The sequence below is a fragment of the Crocuta crocuta genome, unplaced genomic scaffold (assembly GCF_008692635.1).
Source record: "Crocuta crocuta isolate KB4526 unplaced genomic scaffold, BGI_CrCroc_1.0 scaffold118, whole genome shotgun sequence".
Taxonomy (NCBI): Eukaryota; Metazoa; Chordata; class Mammalia; order Carnivora; family Hyaenidae; genus Crocuta; species Crocuta crocuta.
Genome location: NW_027551558.1, coordinates 8,883,335 through 8,893,806, shown reverse-complemented (window position 1 = coordinate 8,893,806; position 10,472 = coordinate 8,883,335). Strand labels below are relative to the sequence as shown.

Below are 10,472 nucleotides of genomic sequence, written 5' to 3'. Positions count from 1 at the left end.
AAATTCCTTTTGTACATTTCAACTGCACTGCTCTAACCTCCTTGGGGATGGGTGGATGTCTTCATGATGTAATTGGGATCAAACAGAACATTTGTGTTTAGTGTCTCCTGGTTACCCGGCAAGACTGGGTGTTCAAAGGCTGGCTTTAAAATAGACTGGAAATAAGCGGGTGAGAAAAGCAAGCTGGAACAGCAAGACTTTCTGAAAGATTAAACCACTGACGCATCTGTGGCATACCCAACTTGCCTGGTGCGTGTTGTTTCTACAGGTAGCATTTGGAGGATTTGTGGGAGTCTTCAAATTGGAAAAGGGTCAACACACTTCTGTTTAAAAGGAAGAATACAGTTTAGTCGTGTCCATTTTTTTCTATCAAAGACCTTCAGTGACCACCGTGGGAAGACACAGAATTTAGACCACAGGAGGTTCTAGCCATGATAAATAAAACTGCACAGAATAAGGCAATGCTAGAAGGGTGTAGTTTGGGGTGACAGAATCCAAATAAATTAATCTTGCTGTAAAGATGAGACACACAACAATTCAAGGCTTTTGAAAAAAGCATCATTTATTTCAAAGTACAACACAAAGTTGTATTTTTAAGAAATACACATTCAATCTTGTATCTCAAGACTTGGCTATGTGCATTTCAGTTTATCTTTAAAATAAATTCAGGTATACAAATGGTACATACCTCAAGTACAAACAGCACAGAAAATGCATATGGTCTCAACCGAATGTTTTTACATTCATTCACTGTTCTTAAAGTTGACTTACATTTCTGTAATCTGCTTTTAAACCAAGACAGCCTTATTTTAAAAAAATACTCTATTTTCAGCACAAAGTCCTCATACGTTTTTAAAATTAGATCTTGGCGCATAATATTGTGAAATTATTAAAAACCAAACTTGGTAATTTAATAAAATTGTCACATGCCAGGACATCTGATTCAACTCAAATTATTTTCTTAGCTGTAAATGTCAAATTTGTGTTCATACAGATAAATAAAGGATGGAAGAAGACAGGTGGTGGAAACCTGACAGCAGTTAAGGTTTTCAGATGTACAGGCCTTATTAGAGTTTGAGGCTGAGTCCAGACTTTTCCCTAAAAGCACAACAGCAAATCTCATATTATCATAATTGCAAGAAAGATCTGAAAGAAGCGAGTGGTACGAGCCTGCCCTGCTTGAATCTGTTTTGCAAAGATGAGGAGGGTGGGGAGTGGGAAGCGACAGCAGTAACAGCCTTAAAAAGATGTCTCAAAAACTGGCATATCATGATCTAGATGAGGGGCCCCCACTTTTTTGTTTTGCCCAATTTCAATTCTCATGAGGGAAATGCGAATTAGACCAGGGGTCAGAGCTTCTTCTTCCGATTGTGGGGCTCCATATCCGCCACGGGTTGTACGTCTGCCCCAGATCTTCGGCCGGACTGGAGGCGGAGGGAGCATGAGGAGCGGAGGGGTTCTCTGTGCCCATGAGGCCGATGCTTGGCAGCGTGTTGGCTGGAGTGGGGAAGGGCAAGGTGCTGTTCAGGTTGCTGGACCAGATCGAGTTGCAGAATGGAGTGGTGGACCATAAGCTGCTGGTGTTGCCGAGGATCGACTGACAAGACAGAAGGCGTAGCATGGGTTGTCGGGACTGACAGGGGCGCGGGTGGCGCGCGGGTGAAGGTTATGTTACAAACCAGGGCTGGGCTGCAGCTTTGTTCACCTCCTTTATCTTGTATATAAATGTTTTATATATGTGGGCATCTCAGGGTCTGGTGTTTTAAAGAAAGGCTGGCAAACCACAGTCAGGGGGTGGGGGGTAGGGAGGGGCGTGGCAAATCCAGCCCTGCCTGTTTCTGTCCACAGGACGTCTGCCGGAACACGGCCATCGACTTCTGTGCTGCAGGTGAGCAGACACTACAGAAGCAGCATGGCCTGCAAAGCCCAAGGTATTTCCTGACTCCTGTTTTAAAAGCACCTTAACCATTCTTTAAAACTGAAGCCAGAAGGATTACAGTGAAGACAAGCTTTATACCATGAAGGTAAAATATCTACGGTTCAGCCCTGCTTATCTAATCTAGGTTTCCTGAGAATGAAGGAAGAATAACAGTGAGGCATTTTTTGTCATAATTTTGTGAAAGCTGAAACCAGTAATTATTTTTCTTGGTAAGAATACTTTTTTTAGAGCATGGCCTTTACAGAAAAATGTAGCTGGGAACCAGATGTGCACTGGAAAAGCTCAAGCTAAGACACAGGTGCTTCTCAGAAGCAAAATAAGCACAACCCTCCAGCAGCTTCTCCTGGGGGCTGCAGGGCCACAGGATGTGAGGGTGAAGGCCACCCTCTGTCGCCGTCTGGCCCCAGCCACACGTGAGGGCAGATTTACAGGTTGGGAAGACGCTGGAATGACTCTGCTCTACTAGGAGACCAGACCCACAGCTGCTCATTTGTTCTATAATTTCTGAACTCTAGCAGATCTGAAGAATCCCGATGGGTCACTCTGGCAGAGTATGAACACAGCAATGGAGACGACAAAAGAACTAACCTGCCCCTTCCACATTGCTATCTGGCCTTTATGGTGGCATCAGTGGTGCCTGAGTGATGGTGACAGTGACAACAGTAATAAGGAGGGTGCCGGGGAGGCCAAGCCCCAAGTACTCACTGAGGCTGTGTGGGTCGGGGAACCAGAGCTGGCTGGCCAGGAAGGGCTGGGGTCCGTTGCTGGAGAGTCCCAAAGGTAGGAAGGGCCACTACTGAACTCGTTCCAGCCCCTCTGGGAGGCCTGATTGCACGACCGAGATAACCCGAGTTTGCTGAAAACTTCTGCAAGTAAGGAAGCAATCAAGTCTGTATCTAATTTTGCCGCACTCGTGTAGGACAAGGTGGGGCACTCACTCAGAGGCACATGTCCCCCACCGCTGACTTGGAGCCTCACACCCGCTCTGCTGGCTCCCACCACACCCCGGGGAAGATGGGGGACAGGGGGCGTTCCCCAGATCACAGGCACATGGCACACAACCTGAGCTCTTTACCCACACCCATCACTGGATGACCTCAAGTGCAAACACCCCGTCTCTGACGTGACCACGGCGAACGCAAAGCTCGCACTGTTGCCTCTAATTCTGGACGGCAAGTAAAGGAGCCCAGCAGAGCCAGGAGTCCCATTTCAGACATAGAATCCTTTCCTGAAGTTCTTAAAATCTGGGAACACACAACCGTTACTCACGGCACTGAGCTCACTCCACTGCACCTTTGGGCTGGTGGGGAGGGGAAGGTGGAAGGAGAGACCCTTTTGAAACCTTTGTGCTGAGCCTCCTTCTTCCCAGGCTACTGTGCCGGGGGCTGAGCGGGCCCGGGCTCCCGAGCACCTGTCTGGGGGAGCAGCCACGGCCGCGCTGCATTCCCGGCAGCCCGCACACCTGTTGGGACCTGACTATAATGACAAAGGAATGCACCTTTTAGAAAGGCCTACTGAATGACAGCCTTTCCTAGGTCAGCGGGCCTCTCCACACACTAGACCTCGTCTTCCTCTCTTCTTTGTCCACAGGCTTATTAGTTACAGGTCTAGCGTTAAACACTCACCACCAGTTAGGTTAAAAGAATTTCCGAATGCCGAGAACGAATTGAGGGGCGTGAAGTCGGGACTGCCGGGGTTGCTGGCGGGGCTCCACAGGCCCGAGCTGCACGTTATAGGAGGAAAACACAACACACAGAGGTGCACGGTGGTTAGTGGGGACAGGCCCGTTACACGCGGCCTCACAAACAGCAGATGCTCCTTCAACTGGGGGCGCTCAAATATTAAAAGACAAAGGCAGAACTGGCACGCAGCTTCTACGCCGTGAAGGATTAAGCACAGAGAAGTTTTGAGCTCCTATCCTGCCATTAGCTGTGAGGCCGGTTCACAGCAAGTGGTCCACAGAGAAAATAGCTATTTTTTCCTTATGTTTACTTTCTGGTACTGGAAGATTTATTTAAAAACTTTCAAATCTAGGACTCACTGCTTTTAGTGCAAAGTAGGTGCAATTGGGGCTATCCTGAGAGTGTTTCCTGATATTTATCTGGGACCATGAACCAAGGCAAGCACTGTACGTCACCGTGCTCCATAGGATCGCTGTAGGCCAGGAAAGTGGCACGTCCAATAATTTACTGGCTCCAATTTCCTTCTCACACACATTTTTGTTCTCCTGTCTGATTATCAGATCACATCCTGTCCTGTGACAGACCATGATAATGAAGAAGGATGAACACACACCCGGCTCTCTGCTGGGGTGAGACCTGCCACGTGGGCCTCCTTCCCCGTCGGGGCAGCTGCCAGGGGAAGCACAGCAAATAAACTCTGATTCCACACAACAGACAGAAATTTCTAGAGGTGTCTGCCCACGCTGATGGCCTACTTGTAATCTAGTGGGGACACACGTATGGACAGAAGAGGCAACCTGACTTGAGGAACCCTTATCTTTCGATTAAGAACGGCTTACTGTACCTGTCTGAGCCGTCGCTGTCAACGGGAGTGTGTGAAATGCCAAGGCTGCTGGAAAAATCTGTTTTGTTTGAAGAAACTTTAGCAAAGCCATTTCCTCCTGTGACAAGAGACTCTGAGTCAATCAAAGGCCATTCTGCCCCGCCCACAGCCCGGGTGTGACAGGTCCAACAGCAAGCGGCTCACCTGGGCTCTTGTCATACCCGGCTGTGACTGCAGCAAAAGTGGGGTTGCCGTTCTTGCCAGGGAGGGAGGCTGCTTTAGTCAATTTGTGTTTGCTTCCATTTGGCTGCTTGGGTTTAGGGTCGCTTGAAGGAAGAAGTAAAGACCGAGGTCATTCCTCATCAGCGCTGTCCACAGCTGGGGACAAGTGCTGGGGCCCAGATGGTGGGACGGCCACGGGATTGGGTGCACACGGTACTTTCACTGTGGCCAGGCTCAGGGCAGCTTTCAGACCACGGCCCAGCCTCACATAAAATGCTCCCACACCTGAGACTGTGCCGTCTGAGGGGACGTAGGGACTTGGGGGAAAGGAATGAAAACATCAGGCCCCTAGGAAAGAGACGAGGGACTGGAAAGGAGGCGATCCCAGCAGAGAAGGGCACCAACAGAGGGAGCCAGCGGGTCGTGGAACGAGGGGAACAAGGGATTGCGGGTGGGCAACAATGCTCCACAGGGCTCGTCCCCTGCTCCCGTCAGGACCCAGTGAGGGACCTGGTTCAGCAAGGGTCCTAAGCCAGGCAGCCTGCCCCCAGCCTCAGTGGTTATTGCCTCTTCGGCAAGAGAGAAAAACTGGGCAGTGTGGCTATAGGTGGGCAGGTGGCTCCCCGAGTGGAGAGCGGGGGTGGTGATGGCACCCGAGGTGTGCTTGCTGGGGGCGGGTGACACACGGCGCTGACAGCAGTGCGGACACACGGTAAGAACTTGTTACAGGCTCCTCACTCTCACTGGGGTTACTGTCACGCTAACTCAGGCAAATACAGGGGGGCTCTGGACCTCCAGGGAGGAGTGCAGTCACAGTTGAAGGGCCCCATCCACCATCGGGAGGCTGCCTCCTGTGTGCACAGCACTTCCGGCAGCATCTCTCTCGATGGCCAGGCTCGTGCCAGACCCTGCTCTTTTAACTGCCCAGCTCCACTGCCCTCAGCTCAAAATAAATGTCTCATAAAGCCACGTCCTTCACGCACAGGGCATCTGTAGATCTTCACTGAATGCTCAGGATGCTTACTGACTCTAGAATCAGATTGTAATTCTAATAAGTTAAATGATGAACCTGTGGGTTCCTGGATGATGAAAACTAATGGCTGGCGTCAGGCATGGACACGGGAGCACTGACCCTGGGCAAGGGCAGGACACTGCACAGGACAGATGTGAGGCAGGACAGGACAGCAGGCTGTGGCCACTGAGCATTTCCACTCGAAGGGGGTGAGCGCCTGCAGGACTTAGTTATCTGAAGCGTGGTGGGGCTGGGGACCCACCTGCTGGAGCTGCTGTTGACGATGCTGCTGTAGCTGCCCCGGGCTGCGAACGGGCAGGGGGCAACGGGGGGAGAAGGAGAGGCGGGCGTCGGTGAGGTCTGGCGTTGTTTTAAGAAAATGTCTGCATTGAGGGTTTGCAGAGAAAGTTTATAAAGACTATCGGTAGCTGGAAATGAAAAATAAAAGGTCTCATTAATGTGGTGTTGAGAATTACGCTTCAAAATTAGTTACTTTTGAGGTTCTGATACAATGCAGAACTCAAGCACATCTACAAAGAGAAAAAAAGTAAAGCTTTCCCATGTGTTCTGTTTAAAGGTCTGAAAGGTCAGACGAAGTCCCGTCTCTCTCTGCAGTAGAAGACTTCCCGAGAGTCAGCCGCATGACCCATCCCCTGACTCCCAGCCCTGCGGACGGCTCCTCGTCCTTCAGGGATGGGCAGGCAGAGTCAGTGCCCGGAACCCATACGAGTCTCTGTGTTTCCAGCCAGGTTCACACCTGCGAAACGCCCCTGAGTCCCGTTCCACGCCGCCAGCCTGCACTCCATGGGCAGGCCTGGTGTGTGGCTGCCCCCAGTCGTTTTACAAGGTTTATGAGCTAACAGGAGTCCTGCTGCCCGTTAGGGTAACATGTACAGCCCATTAGAGGGTGTTACAGCTGTTTCAAAAATCTTAAAAAATTTGTTTAAAAGAGAAAAAACTTCTGTTGTGAAAAACCTACCCTGCTCTCACTAAAAGGAAATACATAGAACTTCGTTCGGAAAACGGTACCGTCTGGCACGTCCACTGTGTGCGGCGTGGGGGCGTCCTGCTCCAGCTACTGCGAAACCGTCTCACGGGCTCCCGGTGTGCGATGCTGCCCCGCCTCGTCCTCCTCGTCTCCCGTCCCTGCCCAACCCAGCTCTGTCCACCTCATCCCCTCCTGATGGCCCTTCACGCCCTGTGCAAGCCCTGCCTACAGTGAGGACAGTCTGCTCCACTCCCATTTTCTGTGGAGGGTCTGTTTCCTCTCACTTCCAGAAGGGAAGCCTGCTCAGGACAGTGGATCCACTTCCCTTGTGATTGTCTCCGGCACCGGCAGTTCCCCCCAAATCCCAGGGCTCGGGGCCTGGACAAAGCTGCACGTTCCTCGGCTGTGTCAAGGCATCCCTTATGGTGCTGCCACGCTAAGCACACTTCTCGAAGCCCAAGGTGTCCGTTCACTCCCCATCTTCAGTGCCACCTTGTACCTACCCTGGGAATTCTGACTTTCCTCAGTGGTGCCAGCATCTCACATGCTGTCCCTGTTTCCACCCCACCAACTCTCAATCCCTTCCTCACATGCTCTGTCGCCTGGTGACTCGAAGTCCATGCTCAGGACCCGTCTCAAATGCCATCTCCTGTAATGGGCCCTGCTCAAAGCTCTCCACCTTTCTGCCCGTCTCGAAAGCCCCTGACATCACCTCTATACTGTAGGACCCTTATCTGTACAACTGTCCTGACCCTTCTCAAGCTACTCCTTATAGGACACCTTCTCTGACTCTGACTCCCCCACGAAATGAGCTAGGAACTGCCCACACTGGAACGGGCCACGCTCTGCCTTATGTGTGCTCGCTCACCCCAGGTGCCTGTCCCGGGGTGGGGCGGGGGTGTGTGTGCGCTGCATCCCTCAGCAGCTCTCCTTTAGTGGGATGTGTTACCGGGCCCAGTAGCTGCAGAAGCACTTACTAAATGTCAGAACGAAACAGGAGAAGAAAAGTCAGAAAAAGATCTGGGATAATGCTTGACGTAAGAAGGGGAGATTGGGGGGAGGGTAAGGGGTGGCCAGAAACAACATAGGGCATGTGCAATTTAGAGAACTTTTTGACTCAATGCAGTTCTTCTGTGGCTACTTGGCTTTTAATAACCCCTTGGATTTGTTGTCTGTTTAAATCATGAAATTATTCCAGGAGAATTTTCTCAGCATCTCCTATGGGTACAGGGCACCATGCTGTAAGGGGTGCTACTTGGGGTAGAAAGGTCTCTACACACAGATTCCCTGTGAAGTGCAGGCTTGCACAGCCCCGAGAGGGAAATGCTTTAATCTGCTGGGACTCTAGGAAGCAAAGCGCTGCTAAAAGAGGGCTTGGAGGCTAGTGATCTCAGCCAGAGAAATTATCAGCAAAGGGTGGAGAAGGGAGAAAAGAGTGAGAAAGCAGGGACAGAGGAAGGGCACTGGACTGATGCTTACTGCTTTCATGTAGCAATACTGTGTATATAGTAGAGCCCTACTGGAACTTTCTAGTAAGGCTGGTGGTGAGAACAGAGTGGTTCTAGGATGTGGGACCAAGGTACAGTATTCCTTGGCTGGAAAAACAAAATAATTATGCAGATGTGGGCCTTGGAGCACGTACACACTTTTTCCAGTGGCAAGGCCATCTAGCTGTATGACAGTGAGTCCTGCTCTGAGGCACTGAGCTCTCTCAGCCTTCGTGGATGGGCCTGGGGAGGAAACAGAGGCCCAAAGAACTGTGCTTTCCAAATACTTTCTTCTCCAGACCATTTATCTCCCATTTCTCCCCTCCTGAGGTGTGGAGCCAAACCCACACTGGGTTGGATCTGGTCATCCTTCCTTCTTGACCCGAAGGAGTGATGCCAGCATGTTCATCAGGTGCCACTTTGGTGACAACACTGTCACAGCCAGCTATCTTGTCTTGAAGGCTGTGTCTGGTTGACAGCCCCTCTTTCCCACACCAGGTGTTGTTACTCACACTAGCAGAGCATATGTTAACTTCACTGGGCTGCAGAGAATGCCATGGAACTGGCTGTATCCCAGGAAACCCCGGGAATGCTGTATTCCCAGTGCTGGAAACCTCCTTCTGTGATGGAGGTGAGGTCTCTTTAATGGGGAACTGCCCACATCACGAAGTATAAGCCTAGGATCGGTGTCTAGCTGAAACCTCAGAGGGGAATCTAGTGAACGAAAAGCAGTCAGCCTGGATGCAGGGACTACTGAAAGACCTGATCAAGATCTTCTGAAGGATGAGGAATTTAGGTTTATATTTCATCCCAGGCAAAAAAAACAAAAAACAAACAGCACTAAAAAGTGCCAGAAAGTCTCATGGCAAATAGGGGGTTACCAGTTTTAATATAGAAAGCGTCTCTTTCCAGCGCGTATTTATGTAAGTGAACATGTAAAAGACACCATGCTTAACGTACACCGCACCTGCATTTCCAAGTACTTTGTCCTCATTGAACTTTGAGGGCTTCAACTATTCATTTAAATACCTCTTCACCCCAAACAATCTTGTTGTTCAACCCTGATTTTCCCTTTGGCACAAACCAGCCAAGTGTGAGTTCTCTCTAACACTGTGGTGAATGTAGATGAATCAGTCCTCAGGCTGGTCCTCTCTTGACCCCAAATCCCTATAATTAGGCCCCTCCCTTGGTTTGTCTCTGTTGTCTTCTATTTTGGGTCCTAAGTATCTAGGGCGAAGACTTCTCTCTTATTTCAGTAGCCTGTGCTACTGTCATGATTTATTGCAGGCCAAATCTGATGAAAAAGGTCAGGAAGTAGTGAGAAAAATAATGAGTAAGAGTAGTGAGAAAAACAACACAGGTTGTTTATATAAAAGATGTGGGTAAAGTTGAAGACTGAATTTTTACAAAAATGATTACACTGTAAATGTATGAGGAACTAGTCAGGGAAGATAACACTGAGTTAATGATTTCGTAAAGTAATATTTCTTTGGATGATTCACTGCTCCAGACAGACCTTTCCATTTTGTACCCTGGGAAGTGGTGCGGTCTACCAGCTCTGCACAGAGTCCTAATGTGAATTGTCTGTTGGTTTCTCTGGTGCAAATACTCCCACCATGGCCAAACAAGCCTATGATGGTTTCACAACTGGCAGACTACTGAACAATGGGCTTTTGATGGCTGGTACAAGTGGGCTCCAGCTGGCCACAGAGGCCAGGCCTCGTTTTAACTCAATACGCCCTGTGAGTTTTCCTGCCCAGGGTGGGGCACTGAGGTTTCTAAATCTCCATACTTACAGCTGCCGGGTTTGTGAACTGGCACAGAATCCCATTCCGGTGGTGGAGAGTCTTTTTCACCCTCTGAGCTACTGGTGTTGCCTAGTTCTTGACTATTTGGGAGGAATTTTGCTAGGGCAGGTGGCCTGTTGTCCACTAACTTATTTGTGCCTGCACAAAAATCAGGGGGAAAAAATTGTTAACAGAAAATAATTCCTTTCTTTCAGGTCTGTTTCAGTGAACCTTCTAATGAGGATGAGAACACCACCCTTGCCTTTTAAAGCGCCGAAAACTACTAACCGATTACTGGTAACTCACAACTAATAATTACTAATACAATGAATTATGAAAATATCTCTATGAAATGAAAATACCTTTTGTTTTCTGGGAATTTCGTGATTTGGATCCGCTTGTCAATGCAGTTGGAAGAGGAATCTTGGTTGGGAGATTTCTGCGTTGTTTACTTTCCAGTGGGGGAGTATAGGAGAGCTCTAAAGAACTGAAAGACAATTATGGATGGAAAATTCAAATTTATGCTTTTGTT

At 49.5% G+C, this 10,472-nt stretch overlaps 1 protein-coding gene across 1 annotated transcript in view; it reads right to left on the bottom strand.

The window, feature by feature from the left end:
* Nucleotides 1–536: 536 nt before the first annotated feature.
* The window catches only part of TMEM131 (transmembrane protein 131), a 234,482-nt gene continuing 224,546 nt past the window's right edge, over nt 537–10,472 (bottom strand). Inside the window, exons 37-44 of the mRNA XM_077749192.1 lie at nt 10,303–10,427; nt 9,950–10,099; nt 5,941–6,106; nt 4,649–4,770; nt 4,466–4,562; nt 3,565–3,662; nt 2,645–2,805; nt 537–1,597 (exon numbers count right to left, since the gene is read on the bottom strand). Coding sequence (XP_077605318.1) covers nt 1,313–1,597; nt 2,645–2,805; nt 3,565–3,662; nt 4,466–4,562; nt 4,649–4,770; nt 5,941–6,106; nt 9,950–10,099; nt 10,303–10,427 — 1,204 coding nt within the window. The 3' untranslated portion in view covers nt 537–1,312. The remainder of the gene's footprint in view (nt 1,598–2,644; nt 2,806–3,564; nt 3,663–4,465; nt 4,563–4,648; nt 4,771–5,940; nt 6,107–9,949; nt 10,100–10,302; nt 10,428–10,472) is intronic.